Source organism: Manduca sexta, chromosome 27 (assembly GCF_014839805.1).
Source record: "Manduca sexta isolate Smith_Timp_Sample1 chromosome 27, JHU_Msex_v1.0, whole genome shotgun sequence".
In the NCBI taxonomy this organism is placed as follows: domain Eukaryota; kingdom Metazoa; phylum Arthropoda; class Insecta; order Lepidoptera; family Sphingidae; genus Manduca; species Manduca sexta.
The window spans coordinates 5281251-5298181 of NC_051141.1; the positions used below are offsets into that span (position 1 = coordinate 5281251).

At 33.1% G+C, this 16931-nt stretch overlaps 2 protein-coding genes across 8 annotated transcripts in view; both read right to left on the reverse strand.

Annotated features, from left to right (window-relative positions):
- Positions 1–796: 796 nt before the first annotated feature.
- On the reverse strand, positions 797–12219 carry LOC115452059. 2 transcript variants are annotated; one of them, XM_037444033.1, is made up of 6 exons: positions 7510–12219; positions 6760–6975; positions 5805–5918; positions 4454–4546; positions 3569–3709; positions 797–1007 (listed from the first exon to the last, which is right to left on the reverse strand). In XM_037444033.1, the coding sequence occupies exons 1-6, from the start codon at positions 7694–7696 to the stop codon at positions 919–921; spliced, it is 840 nt and encodes a 279-aa protein (XP_037299930.1). In that variant the 5' UTR covers positions 7697–12219; the 3' UTR covers positions 797–918. The 2 variants fall into 2 exon arrangements, with proteins under 2 accessions (XP_037299930.1, XP_037299931.1); XM_037444034.1 differs by lacking the exon at positions 797–1007 and adding an exon at positions 2149–2437.
- Positions 12220–15126: 2907 nt separating this feature from the next.
- Positions 15127–16931, reverse strand: part of LOC115452058 (protein cps3) — a 53471-nt gene continuing 51666 nt past the window's right edge. For all 6 annotated transcript variants that reach the window (XM_037443943.1, XM_037443944.1, XM_037443945.1 and 3 more), the window contains 2 exons: positions 16237–16284; positions 15127–15259 (listed from right to left, as the gene is read on the reverse strand). In XM_037443943.1, the coding sequence (XP_037299840.1) occupies positions 15167–15259; positions 16237–16284 (141 nt within the window). In that variant the 3' untranslated portion in view covers positions 15127–15166. The remainder of the gene's footprint in view (positions 15260–16236; positions 16285–16931) is intronic.

Consider the following 16931-nt stretch of genomic DNA (forward strand, 5'->3'; position numbering starts at 1 on the left):
CCTAAGTTCCTGCTTAATCTAACAACCTTTGCTAACGCGGTCTACTGTCTGAAGTCCTGTTTTATAATGGATATACCATAATGCCACCAAAGTATTTTAGTCACAGTTTAGAAGTAGGTAATTTTAATTTAACTGTCAGCTCGTCATCTAAAGTTACCCCAACGCACCGTAAATTTCAAATCAAATATTAACTAATATTGTACTCGAAAGAGAGTAGCAGGGAACTCTTAGAGGGGGTGGTTGTAGTGTGTACCTGCACTAGGCAGCTGGCTTTTAAAACAACGCTTATAAAACAGTTTTTATTTATTTATTTATTTGAACAGCCAACAAAACATACACCTTACATAGTTTTTTTTAAAAATTCGGTAAGTAATTGCTGCAGTGCTGTTTCAATTACAGGCTGTCACAGCATGAACATATTAAATACATAACAATAAACAATTGGCTGCACCATAAGTGCAGTATATTCTAAATATAAGACTGAATATAAAACTAAATTTAGGTTTCAACAAGCGAGTTCAATATTTTCTTTTTGAAGATAGGAAGCGAGTCGTTAAATATGTCAATACAATCAGATTTTTCTACAATTCGGTTATATAATCTGGATAAGCGAGGGACAGGCGAGTGGCTACCAAGGTTAGTTCGGCTGAATCTACAATTAAATAAGGGACGCGGGTATCTAGCGATTATAAAACCTTAACCTCTGTGTTTCCTTTTGCAATAAGATAGGCACTAGGTGATGGTCATTTTATAGAATAGGTTCGGATTCCCATTGTCCGTAAATGAATCACACTCGTTTTCGAAATATCACGCTTCTAATAATTACTGATTTCAGCTACGCAGACAATGACGTTTTACAAATAGACGCGTAATGCACTAACACAATTGCACATAAAAATAGCGAAGTATTTACTGCAGTCACAGCCCTAGCGGCTTGCATTGATACGGCCTGTGTGGGCTCGAGTGTGCCCGGATAGGCCCGAGCGTCGACCGCCCCGTCGCCATGACTATCGAATAAAATGCATTTATTAGTTAAAAAATAAGTTAAATAGTGTATACTTATTACTAACGTATGAAATGAAACGTTTTTTTCATTCACAGTTGGAGTATAATTTGTACATCGTCTAAAAACACACGAAGGCATTTTATTTATAAAAATACAAAAAGTTAGTAAGTCGACTAGCCGCGACAGAGGTTGGAGGTTGACTAAGTGAATGATGACCAGTGTTGCCAGGGCCCTTGAGTCGTAAGTTACATTTCGTTTCTTGAAATGTTACATTTTTGCTGCAAAAGTTACATTATTGTTTTTCTTTTAATTTACGTGTATTTGGGCAAGCATTTCTGTAGCTACGAAACCGCGAACCGCGGGAACCTGCGAAGTAGGAAACGTGCGCGCGCAAAATTAAGCAAAATCAAGTTTTAATATATATCCAAGATATGTTTCATTTTGTTATGGCGAGCAATCTCTGAGTGTGATATGGAGTGAAATACTTTTTGGACCCACCAGTTTTAGATGCGTTTAATTTGGATGCTTTGAATTGAAATGCGTTCGTAAACTGTTTACAATAAAAAATTAGTATTACAAATCTCGTTGTTCTTAAAAGTTACGAAAATTGCGTTAAATGTAAAAATTACTTACATGTTACGCGAGGGGGTCAAAAGTAACGAAAAATGTAAGAAATGTAACCTTCTGGCAACACTGATGATGACGGGCAATTACCTTGCTTTCGTCTTGCCAGTATTGAGCTCGGACAACGTATCTATGTAATAAAAATATGTTAGTACGCAGACGTGTAATTTAACTGTTTAGTGTGCCGCCATATTATTTAATTAAATGAAAGCCTTAAGTTAAAATCCTATAACTAAAGTATTCCAGTCATAATCAAATTCAATGGAACATACTACAATAAATTTATTATCAGTATTCAATAGAAGACACATTATTTACATCAATGATATTTCTTAACCACTTACTGTAATAAAAAATATTTATAATAACAAAAGGCACTCCTTTCCCTTTTTTATCCCCCCAAGAAAAAAAACCAACTATATCAGAGTCGACGAAGACGGTTGCGCCGTGATCTAAAAGATGCAAAAAGTGATTAGGAAACATTACCTGTAATATAATAACTTAATATACTTACCTAATGTATCTAGAGCATACTAGAAAAGACAAATTAGAATTAACGAAAACAACATAATGACAATGAAATTAATATTAATTTTCAGCTATGCCTACATTGACTGTCGTGCTGGCTGCTGAAGTTTCAGATCCGATGCGCGAGTCGAGTAAAATGATATTAATTAGTTCTGTTCAGTATCAGTCCGAATGTCCGTAAATGGTAATAAATTCATGTCTTATGTTACACGAGACCTAAAATAGCTGGGAAAATGTCTGTATGATTGCTATTATTTAGGGAGGGGGTATGATTTCTCCCTAAAATGAGAAGAAGGTCGATATTATTTATTTAACAACAATCAGCTACTTACACTATTATACAATACTAGCTTGTGCGTGAAGGAGTTTTCCGGGAAAAATTTCTCGCTATATATTTTCACGGGATAGAAAGTACATAATATATATCCTTCCCTAGGTCTTATACTATCTCCATACCAAATTTCATTAAAAACTGTTTAGTAGATTTTAAAAAAATCGATAACATACAGACAGATAGAAAAGGGAACTTTGTTTTATCACTAACTATACTATACTATAATATAAAGCTGAAGGTTTGTTTGTTACTTTGTTTGAATGCGTTAATATCAGGAACTACTGGTTCGAATTTAAAACTTCTTTTAGTGTTGGAAAGCCTATTTATCGAGAAAGGCTATATATCAACACGCTATAACCAAAAGGAGCGAGGCATCAATAAAAACCTGTGCCAAAAACGGGGAAAATTTATTCATTTGGAGAGCTTCCGTTACGTGCACTGCGTAAACGGTTAAAATTCGTATATGACGGAATTGTTCCTCTTAAAAACGGATTTCGATGAAATTTGGCGTGGAGATAGTTTGATGTTCTAGGAAGGACAAAGGCTAGGCTTCTATACCGGGAATGTATATATAGGGATTTTGTTACGGAAAAACTTTTTTATGCGGGTGGAACCTGCTAGCCATATGATATTCCATATTCATGAAAGCTAGTTATACAATATGCCAAATTCTAATACCTATGAATCACGAATGTTACAAATAGGTAACATAATAATTACTTACTCAACAACTACACTTACTATACTTACTATACTTACTACACTACAACTTAAAGTGATTTGGATAGTGTATGTACCTACCTACTAGATAGCCGTGTTACTTACATTATTAAATAAATTACTTATATCATAATAAGGTAGGTACACACCTACTACAGAAAAAGTAGCCGTTAACAACCGTAATTAACTACGTAGTGCACTATTTGTTTCACCAAAGTCTATCTACTGTCACCTTGTATGATCTTGAAGGCAATAAAAATTATTGCTTATAACAGCATTGGCCTAAGCTAGACCAACATGTATTGCTAACATTATACGGAACATTATTATCACTAATAATATCATTCACTACTAACTTATAACTATTTCCTTTCTTGAAGTAAGAAAAACACAAAATTCATAATTCCTTAATTCTTTTATCACTGGCGATATGTACTCATTACACTTTTGCCTTGACACCGGGCTTATTGTATTTATATTTTTTTCTAGAAATTTGTCTAAAAATATAATAAGTAAATAATTATTATTCTTACGTAAATATACGGTGTAGGGAAAATCAACTATCGTAATAAATGCTATGTTATGTATAATTTATTAATAATGAAATTTAGGTAGTGCTGTTTTCTTTAATTTTATGACATGGTTTTAAAGAATTCAATAATATAATATTTTACTGAGTAATACTTGTATTTTGCTCAATAGACAATGGGAAAAAATTTGCTATATTTATTTATTTATTTAATCCCCCACTGAGGAACATAGTACGAAACTTTCCCCTTTATCACTCCCCTATTCAGTATAATCATGCCCGCTGGTTAAACTTATCTAGATACTTATATAAAAAGTAAAACAAGAATTATCACATACACCTAGTCCTACGAAATATACCATTGAAAGCATTTTTTTTTCTATGGGTCTCTTTGGTTAATTAGTTTCTTACAAGAAGCCTTAACATTACATAGAGCGAATATTGTCATAAAAAATATTTGCGCTCATGCCACGTTTACTCAATCTACCGTTAAATAGCAAAAAGCCAATGTAAATGCTTCATAACTTTCCCATAACGTGATTAGCACGTTTATTATGTGCATATTTCCTGTAAATATATTATTTTTGTATTAATATCTAAGGACGCTGTGACATGTGACTTATCACCAAATGGTAACAGCTTTTGGTACAAATTTGGTTGTGATGTCCGGTCTATAACTAAACTATACTGATTAATGGCTTTGGATTCTCACCTCTCAAAACAACGTTGTTATCCCAATTAACAATGTTTCTATTGTTCCAACGCAATCTCAATAGGAATTCATTCGTCTTCAATGATTGTTTTACTGAAATAAATATCAAATAACATTATAATTTATGAAATGCGCCAATAGCCTGGCGGTGAATAGAATGGACTACTGAGAGTAAAGACCAAAATTCAAATCAGACTCCAGTCCCGCTCGAGGCGGGCAGGTGATTTTCAGAGATGCTTGTTATCGTGCGTTAAAGTGTTAGAAAACATTGTAAGAAAATATTATGCTATAAAGCTCCTTCTAGATCAAAAAGCATTGAGCACTTTCGTTCCATACTTCGTGACGCGCGGTCTATGGGCATAAAAAATTAATTACCAGGATATTACTTACTAGCTTTTGACCGCGGCATAACCCGCGTGTTAAAGTTTTCCGGGCTAATGTTTTCTGTTATAATATTCACGCTATATATATTTCCCGGGATAGAAAGTCAATGTTCTTCCCAGGGTCTCAAATTATCTCCATACCAAATTTCATCTAGATTAGATAGATAGGTAGATTTTGAGGTTAACGCGTCAGGCCTGTCTGCTGTATGCAGCGGGGTACTTTATTTTATAATATATATTTATTAGGTTTTTTGTAGAAACAATTCCGTCATTCTTATTTCTTTCGTAACTTTAACCGTGTACTCAGGCGCACGTAACGAAATCTCTCCAAAGTAATAATTATTCCCCAATTTTGCAACATTTTACACTACTGCTCCGCTCCTATAGGCCATAGCGTGATGATATATAGCCTATAGCTATCCTGGATAAATGGGCTATGCGACACTAAAATATTTTTTTAATTCGAACCGGTAGTTCCTGAGATTAGCGCGTTCAAACAAACTCTTCAGCTTTATGTAATAGTATAGATTTAGTGAGTTGTTTATCTAATAGTGTTAGTTGCAAATTGAAACGGAGATGAGAGATAGGTACACGGACTAAACAATTTTCGTGGCACTTTAATTATGAAATTAACGAAATACGTACAAAAAATTGTAAACAATCAAAGTAAAGATAACATATTGCAAAAATATTACCTACGTTTATTTTTTTATACATGTACCTGTTGTAAATTTCAAATTGATAGCTTCTATTAATACCTACAGTTAGCGCGCAGTTTCGGTCGAGATAGAGCTTTATAAACCTAGTAGGTTTTTATTTGTAAAAAATTTGTATATAAGTGTTGGTTGGAGGTCTTTTCACCATAACAATAAGTATTAAAGCGTCATTACATATTATGTGCTATTAGACATGTGCAACGTTGCACAATATTATTTAAGTGTGGAGTAAAAAATAATATAATTACTTACACTCAATGTATTCACTGGAAAGTATTTGTCGTACGTGTTCAAATAATCCGATATTATTTCTAAAATCATCTCTACTAAACTGGGAGTGCACAATGTTCCTTTTAATTTCGGTCTCTGCGTGAATATAAAACAATATTTTTTGTAAAACATTTCGAAAATTTCATAAACATAAACATGGCTTTGCAGCAGTCATACACAAAGAATTTACAAAAAAAAACATAGTAATGCCTGTACCTAGCAACATGTATTGTACAATGTGCATACCTAGACCTACCAGTGGTTAAGCGGAGTGCGCGTGCCTCATGTCGGAATGCCCTTTTTTTCTTCGGTGACCTGGGTCGGCAAATTTTGGGCCGCCCCGGGCAGAAAAAGCTCACACGACGCTACTGGGCGTAGGTATGTTTGTTGTATGTTCCGAATTGGGTAAGTATGAGTACTTACTACCTTGATGTAGGGTGATTTTAAGCATTTTTATTGCGATAATGAAATGAAATGAATTATTATAAACTTTAATGAGGTCCCAGCAACAGAGGAAAAAATATGGAACTAAAAATAAATTGAGGAACTACGTTGTATATAACTACCGACTTAAAATACTAAAGATAATATTTAAATGCGCAGTTGTAGATTGAGTCTAATAAGATATAAAGTTTGGGAGAGTAACTATTTCTGTATTTTGACGAGTTCCTCTAGAATTGTAATAACTATATTATATTTTTATGATTTCTTGCAATTCATTTTCGCCACAAAACTCAAATTAGTATAACATTTTTATTGTACCTACAAAATAGGCGTCCGATGCTTCAGACTACAATAACATCAATTTTAAATTTTCAAGGCGAGCGTCTACAGCCACAGACCCTGAGCGCTCACCCTAAAGTCCGATGTGTTTGTATAAAACAGCCCTTGCCAGGCTTAACACACGAAAAAAACTATCGATTTTAGGATGACTCACCCTTAATCTCGGACTCTTGAAACTTGTACTTTATTCTCCATGAAGTCATTAAATTAATCATGTCTGGTTCAGAATATATAGAAACGCAATGCGCCGGTGCTAACGACCAATGCCGACTAAGAAGCAATGCGTTACACACTAGCTTCTTAGGTGTAACATGAAGGTATACGGCACCGACAAAATAATAACTGATCGACTTGCCAGATGTGATTGAATCTGCAGATATTACAAAATATTTGTAATCGTATTTCATAAACACATTCTGTAGTATATACCACAAAAACTGAGGGGAGTAGCGAATCCTCGCAGAAATAGAAACAAGAATGTTCAAAGCATTTATTCTCATTACAGTGAGTAGGCACATTATAAAGTCAAGGCATATAAAAATATTATTAGAAATAAGAGTGTTAACATGAGCTGCCTTATAAAAAATATATTTTTTATATTATTTTCCAAGCGGCAGTTAATTTCTTTCGGTAGAATACGTAGCTGACATTGTGATAGGTAGTATTTAATATGTTCAAAATAAGATGTAAGTAATGGTCCGATGAAATTATCTGACGATTGAAAGTCAAAAACGATTGTTAACTTAGTCTGACCATATTCTAATAATAATAAGAGATCACCCATAATTCAAAACAGTCATTAATAAATTTTATTTCAGATACACTTTAACGATAGCAAAATCTATACTTACATGACGTTATTAATTATTTTATATTACAACAATAATCATTATTGGAAACTTACTTTTGTCATTTGCGAATGATCTTCGGGTGATACGAAATATTTCATTCCCTTGATGTTTTACAAGGCCTAAGTGAATAACATAGATAATTATCATCACTAAAAGAATTATAAAAGTAATTATCAAATGCACGAAGATACATTTTTCTCCTCTTGTAAATTTTGCTTGCGTTTTTGATGGAGTCATCATTAAACTAAGCGCGACGTACTAGATGTACTTCGCTACTCATTTATTTTTCAAATCTACTTTTACATAGTCTGAACCAATAATTTACATCAAAAAATGTAAAACTGTAGTCACGACGCTAATACAAATGTTTAAATTTAGGGAGTGCTTGTTCATGGTGTATTACTAATATTGTATTAATTTGTAAATTATTATGTATTAAACCCCTTAGAAAATATTGTGTTTTTATTAAAATAGGATCAAATATCGTCTAATCTAGTTGAAAAATATAAACCCAGACAAACATTTCTATCAAATAAGTACGTACAAGTAATTTCTAAAATATTTTATTTATTGTTATGAATACCAAAAGAATTTATTCAACCCTCAAACTAAACTACTTTGAAAGGATAATTCTTGTAAAAATAATGAAATATAAAGTAATTATAATTTATCTTTAATAAGTAAAAGTAAATTTTAAGAATATTTCATTAATTATGTAGTATTCCACATCCTCGTTTTAAAGGACAGCCTATATATTTGAGCTTTTATAAAATAACGAAGGTCTGGGGTTCGCTGGCTCTTAGACTAATAGATCAGAGCAGACAAACGCATGCGCCATTCAGATGGTCGGTTGTAAATGAGTCGCCTCGATACGTTATAATATTGTTACTGTAATGGAAATGAGAGTATTCTAAATATCAGGACGCCTATTGGGTAGCAGAAGATATAACAGTCGTTTCACTGAATTTGAAGTGGAGCGTAAGAAATTCATCCAATATAAAATATACTTATGATGTGGGATGTTGAAATTGAAAAACTCAAACTTGTTTTGTACAATTTTATTGTTAATCATTAATCGTTATATTCGTCATATTATTATTGTATAACCAACAAGCAACTCATACAGAGTAAAACCTTTTAGATCAACTAATTTCACGCAGAATATATTAAGTATTATAAAGTTATCGTGTCCCGGCAGATGCTAGGGCCACACTGAACAAAATGAATCGTATTCATAATAATAATTATTACCAGATTATTCGATATTTTAAAACAGCATTGACAACGGCCTCAGGCACTTGGTGAATTCATTCGATTTATTCTAGGGTAGTAGTAACGCTATTTTATACGATAGTTTTGGCAATATTTGTTTACTGATATAACGGGCACTACGACATTTATTTACATACAAGACACGGACGCGTTGACTTCGGTGCCAACTGCACCGGAGCAACCCTCCTCATGCCTCATCACTTAAGTAGTAAAGCGCAACTGACATTGTGCACTCATAAACACAAGTGTGTCCGCAGTCAAATTAAATATTAAGTGTGGCGCCAGCATCATAACGCCTGGTCAAAACTACTAGCAATTCATATTACATTAAAATCTGGTGTATTTCGGTTGTAACGGAAGCACGCTCTAAAAATAATTATTGGAAATTATGATTTAATGGTGAGAGAGGTATAAAACTGCACGTCGAATCTATAGCTCGAAACTTTGCACAAATATACACTATAAAATAAATACATAAGATTATGTAAGTTGATCAAGGTATTTTATGGAAACTTCCAATATGTTGCGGTCGAATCACACTATTGCGTATAATTTCAATTCATTACACTATGTGATTACATTCATGTGATTTCTTATATTTACGCAAATGTTAGACGTCGAAATAAACATAGTTTTCAGATATTGCAGCCTTCAGTCCACCCCGAGACCATTAAGTCTGCAAAGTATTCGAAACGTAGGAAAACTAGATTATAAAAAACCCCGATTAAATCCGAAAACTAGTTTTATGTCCATTTTGTGCAAGTCTTTAAATATCCTAGAAACATCTAAAATACGCGTCACAATAAAACTATCATATACCATACTAATACACTTTCACTGTCGCGCCAAAGAGCGGAATATTCGAATCCACTCCTGCGCTTTCATTTTTTTTTATAAGACATAAGGCTTCCTTGACACAAGCCTGGCGTATGAGCTTACTTGCAAACTCAGCAGGTGGGTGCCACGCAGTCAATGTGTAACCTAATTATAAAATACAAGGCCACCCCGGGGGGTTTTGTCATAATGAGCTATCGGATATCCACAATAACATTTATAGCATTGTAATAAAAATATTTGAATGACATTACACATTATTAAAATATTTAAATCAATTATCATTGTATTCAATACCTGTCTACCCAAAATACCGTGTTTTTACTTGCTAAGTGCATATGTATTTTAATCTCGAATTTAAATTAAAGCTGAAGAGACGACTATTACGAGCTGATAAAATACAAGCTGTGGTTCGATATGAAGAATATAGCCATTGGCTCTTCTTTCCAGTCTAACATTGTACATTGCAACAGAAACTCAACTACAACAACACCGCGCATGGAAAAAACATTTGACAGAACGGTTCAACACATACAGTCTTACTTATAAAAAATCTGCTGTAACTCAAAACCCGCCATCTTGCCTGTTAATTAGGTTTAAACTAGGAGCCGGTGATGTTTTTGACAGCTGTTTAAGCAATTCTTAACCACCTCTTAACGCTAAAACAAGTTTATAAGTAAGACTGTTATTGTATAAGAAATTGTAAAAACAGATAATACTGCTATCCAGTAAGTCGAACAAGATTATGCGGAAACTTATTATTATTCAAATTGTAAATCGATATATTATCTCTAGTCAAAACTGATCTACAAACCTCTACTGCCCAGACGTCTGTAATGTTTCACGCATAGTCCAGAGCTTCGATACGCTACGCCGTTAGATCACAAGTACTTGAAGGCCACCTCAGCTGGACATGTATTCTGTACTTCATCCCGATTCGTAATTAAACATACATAACGGCAACAAAGGCGTTAGTAGTCCAACAACGCGAAAAATATTGATTTAATTCCAAAATTACTGTTTAGTGGTCATTTTTAACACAGTTATCAAGTAGGGCATAAAATATATTACAGTACAGTACATAATATTTAATTATGAATAGTGATGGCCATATTGGTAACATTTTTGCGTTTTGTTTGACAGAAAGTCGCTGAACAGAAACACTCAGCATACATTTTGTAATGTACTAAAAGTCTTTAATAATAACATTAGATCTCACTGCAAATGTTTTGCTCATATCTATTATAATTTCTACATTCCCTTGATTGCCTTTGTGAATATTAATTATGAACCAGGATATACGTTTATATTATAATTGTTTGTAATTGAATACCTACTACAAGTCGTGAGTAATAATAATGATTACATATTGAGATATTAAACTGAATTCAAACCAAGACACCATCCACAAATTACGTCACACTTTAAAAAGGGAGGAAGTCAACGAAGTGACATAACGTGACAGAGCCGATGGTCATAACTTTCATGACGGCACTTGACAAAGTGTTCAGTAAATTAATACATAGAATAATAATTTTAAACAAAATAACTTCAAAATATATTCTATTTCTGGTTATGTATAACCTCACACCGATGGTGGTTCCTCAAATGTGGCCACGTGAGAAATTCATGTTACGTAATGTATGGACGGCGCCCAACATGTCTGAAAAACCAATGACTTATCTGAAAAACCAACTACTTGTTTATCCGCCGTATAGCAAATAGGTTATCCGTCAACAAGGTTTTGATTTTTGAATATCTATAAAATGTATAAATTATGTAAATCATTTTGTCACGACATTATATTAGGTATACCATAATAATATTATAAACATGTTATATCATAATTTAGTAAATGGACACAAAATCTTTACAAAATATCACTTCAAAGGATGCTTAAAATACACGTCAGGGCCACGTGGCTGGCCTACGAGATCGGTGAAATTAATGCTAACCGTGCATGTTGGTAGGAAACAACTTTATTGCTTTATCTTACAAGACTTTACACAAATAAAGAGTTCCTACACGTCAAACTATTAAAAATAGACGAGGAAGAAACCATGTGTAGCACCAACTTGTTTTAATATTATCTCTATCGGGGATGGATGGAATATCGAACAGAGGTGGCACGTGAGGAAATAATTTGGACACGCCTCATTTTTATTGTCGAATGTATTGGTCGCCATTCCTCATCTATTACAATTAATTAATTGTAATGTTTTCCACCCAAATCTGCCTATTTATTCAAAATGATATAATAAATATAAAAAAAACTACCAAGAATGTAATATGTCACATTGCTCGTCATAAGAATTAACAACCCTTTTATCATAACGATTATTTTGTAATATAGTTTACAATCCAAATACCATCCGTGCACTTCAGATCACACAATAACGAGTCATGTCACTGCAAATATCAGAGAAATATTATAACTACCTCGCCGATACACATGGTCCCTTCGCCGATTTACTGGACAACACAATACACATACTCTTTATCGTCAATTAAATTCAAATTCATTCAATACAGATTACAAACAGACATACATACGCCAAATCACAAATCCATTGAAAAGTTACATTTGGGGTTGCGTTTTTTAGAGGACGCAATTTTATTTTTTTAAAGTGTAGGGGGGCCAGTGTAAAGCTAAAACCAAGTTTGTGGGGTCACCACCCTTGTCCCACGGCCGCTATCTTGAAAATAGGGGTTGAAATGGTTTTTACGATGTATCTCTTAAACTACTTATCTGACAAAAAAAAATTATAAACATTTTTTGTTACAAATTAAATTCTCTACAACTTTGGTCCAGTAACTTTTTGTCGTAGAACTATAAATAAAAAAGTTATAAGCGAAAATGTTAAGAAATTCAATGTTAAGCAATGTCCATTGCAACGTCATTCAGGATCCAAGTTATTCGGGTACAAGCCGACAACCGCGGGTTTATGTTGTACGTAATGAGAGTACAAAAAAAAGTATTATGAACCTTATAAACACACGTTCTGATGACGTTGCAATGGACATTGCTTAACATTGAATTTCTTAACATTTTCGCTTATAACTTTTTTATTTATAGATCTACGACAAAAAGTTACTGAACCAAAGTTGTAGAGACTTTCATGTTCAACAAAAAATGTGTATAATATTTTTTTGTCAGATAAATAGTTTAAGAGATACGTCGTAAAACCATTTCAACCCCTATTTTTCAAGATGGCGGCCTTGGGACAAGGGTCGCGACCCCACAAACTTGGTTTTAGGTTTACACTGACCCCACCTACACTTCAAAAAAATAAAATTGTGCCCTCTAAAAAACGCAAGGTAAGGCCTAAAAATGTAACATTTAGGGATAGTAGGGATCTCGAACAGGTAGAAAAACGTGGAGGGGAGAGCGGAACGACAGCTGCTATGTACAATGGAATTTCTCGGCCAGTTTAATTATAAATGAAACATACTCTATTGTGTACATTTAAAAAAATAAGGTAATTAATTACGACTAATAAAAAGAAAAAAAAAATAGTACAAAATCTGTTTATTTAAATATATTACATTGTTGTCTACATCAAATATTTTCCTCTACTTCATCCTATCTGTATAATAGGTGAAGTATTGGAACAACTATTTCCGCTGCACTGTTAACAAAACTGTGTACACTGCAGTATAAACCACTTTTTCTGCATCCACACGCAGCTCCACATCCCTTTTTGCAATTACAAAATAACATTTGCAATAAATTATCCGGAGCAGGTAATTGATTCATTGTTATTGGGATGTACATGTTATTGGAATACTTCTACCCCCAATTTTCAATAACTACGTCATTTCCTAGCCATATCTGAATTTGTAGTATGCTCAAACGCTGCATAAGTTGTTGGAGGCAGTGATGACAAAAGAACACTCGTATTTTTGGCTGTTGCTTTTATGAAAGAATTGAACCTTAATGTATTTAAATCATGAGTTTTAGACGGAGCGCCATATTAACTCAAAATACATGCTACACCTGCTTGCAATATATTATTGGGGTCTTCATTGATATTTTTAAATACTTTTACTGAGTCGTGTAAAGTCAGAAGATATCGATGTCTTAGTGATATTAACGGCATTGGGGATAAAGATCGTGAAATATATTTTCTAAAACCATCCCGAGGTAAAGTTCAACAGAAGATATTTTCATCGAAATGTTTAGAAAAATCATTACCAAATTGTAAAGAACATATTCTTTTTTTACATTCTTTCTTTACGGGTCTGCGTTTTTTAAGAAAGGAAAAATTAAGTTTGCCAAAAATTTTGAGAAACGGATTGATTTACACGACTCAGTAAAAGTATTTAAAAATATCAATGAAGACTGCAATAATATATTGCAAGCAGGTGTAGCATGTATTTTGAGTTAATATGGCGCTCCGTCTAAAACTCATGATTTAAATGCATTAAGGTTCAATTCTTTCATAAAAGCAACAGCTAAAAATACGAGTGTTCTTTTGTCATCCTGCCTCCAACAACTGATGCAGCGTTTGAACACCTTAAAAGAGTGTACCTACAAATTCAGATATGGCTAGGAAATGACGTAGTTATTGAAAATTGGGGGTAGAAGTATTCCAATAACATGTACATCCCAATAACAATGAATCAATTACCTGCTCCGGATAATTTATTGCAAATGTTATTTTGTAATTGCAAAAAGGGATGTGGAGCTGCGTGTGGATGCAGAAAAAGTGGTTTATACTGCAGTGTACACAGTTTTGTTAACAGTGCAGCGGAAATAGTTGTTCCAATACTTCACCTATTATACAGATAGGATGACGTAGAGGAAAATATTTGATGTAGACAACAATGTAATATATTAAAATAAACAGATTTTGTACTTTTTTTTTTCTTTTCATTAGTCGTAATTAATTACCTTATTTCTTTAAATGTACACAATAGAGTACGTTTCATTTATAATTAAACTGGCCGAGAAATTCCATTGTACATAGCAGCTGTCGTTCCGCTCTCCCCTCCACGTTTTTCTACCTGTTCGAGATCCCTACGGCTATTTTTATACACAGGTATCTTTGAAAAATGTTCCTATATGTCTACTCAGGTAAGATTTAACATGTAAATAAAAAAAAATACTGTTTAAAGTGAAAATATATGGTCAAACATGAATTTTTTATAATAATTTGTTTAAACAATGAAAAAATGGAGTGCATAAAAAAAATTTGGGTAAACATTGTAATTTATAGTTTAAAAAACAATATCCCACATCGATCATATTAATTCATTCACTATAACTCCAATCCGAGGCTTTACGGTTTTGAATGCTCCAGGCACTCCACTATAATATAAAATATTTATTACTATTGATGTTCGTCATAATTCAATATAATAGTTTTAGCATTGCGTAACGGCAAGTTCAACGAATTACAATAAAATGTCTTAAGGTCAATGCTAGCTAAACGCACTTTTGTGAATGTTAATAATTATTGCTGATAATAATTGTTCGTAAACACATAAACCTCACGTACTTAATGTCGGTATTGGGGCGACTGTTGTTGGCGTAATATTGTTTTCCTTGTTTGTGCTAGGCGTATTCGGATGTACACTCAATGATACATCGGATGTCTTACATCAGGACGCGTCGGGAGAAAGCAATGGGTCTATCGAACCGATTAACAGCTTGGTGAGGAAGCTCTGGAAGCCAGGGTTCCCAGAATTTGTAATCTGAAACGAGCAAAATATAATTAGTTTAATGTTTCGGCTAATTTTAAATGGTTTTTCCGTCGGTTTTAGTTTCAGGCTATCACGTCTATGATAATGTCTTATGACCAATAGTGTTCGTTTAGAACGTCCGAGTATGCAATAGTAATACGTAGCAAGACGTTTCTGCTGTGGGCGTTTTATTTGGGCTAAATATCGTGCGAAGATATTACTTTCTACATTCTATTTCTAGATAAACAAACCAAGTTGCTCAAAATGCTCATAACTCAATAGTCATTTATATTTCTTCAATTCTTATAGTTTCTATTTATGTATTCATAACTTTTTCTCACAACAAATGCCCGTAGCAGCAGACATGAGTGCAATCAAAAAAAAAAAGTTCGCACACGCCCATCGGCTTTACAAATTCCAAAATGAAATCTAATTTCTTCACATTAGCAAAGATTGGGAGATATATGTATATATGCATATGAAATGATCCGAAAAGCAGTTTATACATTAAAGTCCAACTATATTTGCAAAAAATGTAAATCATCGAAGAACGTTGTGTTGAAATTGCCGTAGAATTGTGTTCATATTTAATTGGTATTATATTGGTCATTCTCGTAGCTTGGTCCGCGTGCAGACCTCTCGGATTAAAAAATCCGCGGTCTTTATATTAATCGAGAACATAGTGTATCTACACAGATACTTAAGTACACACTTACCAAACTATATTTAAATCTGTTCAGTGGTTGGAGAGGTCTATTATAAACATCAAAAAATCTCCAAATTATTAAATATTCATTATTATATTGCCATAATTTTGTTATAGTTTTATTATGTTGTACTAACTACATGTACATGTACTACATGTAACTACATGTCTACTTACACACTACTTGCTTTATTATCAAACAAAGAATCATACTCATCGCGTTATTTTTCGTATTCTGAATGAACGAATGTGTCACTAAAAAAGAATGAGATTATATAAATACCTTGTTTTCTTCAGTAGACGATAGCATGGCGATTTGATCCCTTAATACCTGTAATGTAGATTAAATAATTATTTCGGCACAATTTCAAATAATACAACTAAATGAATGATAGAAAATTTAAAGGGTCGTAACCAAAGGGTTATAACTATGGTTATAACGAAATACGATAACTGAAAATATAAGATCCTTGTCCAAACTTTAAAGCATTGTATTTTGTGAAGTATTTGCAGAATATGTTATTATGGCGGTTAACTCGACAAAATAAAATAATTGTAGAACGGAACGTATTCAGAATGTGGCCTTGGTAAGTTGCCTTTATAGATTAAAATGATAATCATAGTATGAATTACTATGGAGATCTTATTTTTATCTGTTTATTTCCTGTAATGTAATGCAACAATAATTTGGAGAAAAGTGGATTTAATAATTTAGTCGTTAAAAAATTATTATGTACTACTAACACAAAATTGATGTTTGAACTATGAACTGTTTAACATGGGTCAGTAAAAGGTACAAAAAGTTTTGGAGACACACTTTTTAAGTTCGCAGTTTTCTTTTATAAAATCTTTGAATACAGACAATAATATCAATGATTTAAACAAAACCATTATAGGTTTCAGTTAATCTTGTTTCTTAGAAGGTTCAATAGACAATAGTACAAACTGAGAATAAAATACTAGCAACATAAAAAAATT

What these genes read in the sequence shown, in the direction of transcription:
- LOC115452059 (XM_037444033.1), bottom strand. Translation starts at nt 7,696, where the DNA reads ATGATGACTCCATCAAAAACGCAAGCAAAATTTACAAGAGGAGAAAAA. An exon ending in TTCCAGTGAATACATTGAGT is followed by an intron (nt 4,547 to 5,804) that starts GTAAGTAATTAT and finishes TATTTATTTCAG; the next exon opens with TAAAACAATCATTGAAGACG. An exon ending in AAGAAAGGAAATAGTTATAA is followed by an intron (nt 1,008 to 3,568) that starts GTTAGTAGTGAA and finishes TTTATTCGATAG; the next exon opens with TCATGGCGACGGGGCGGTCG.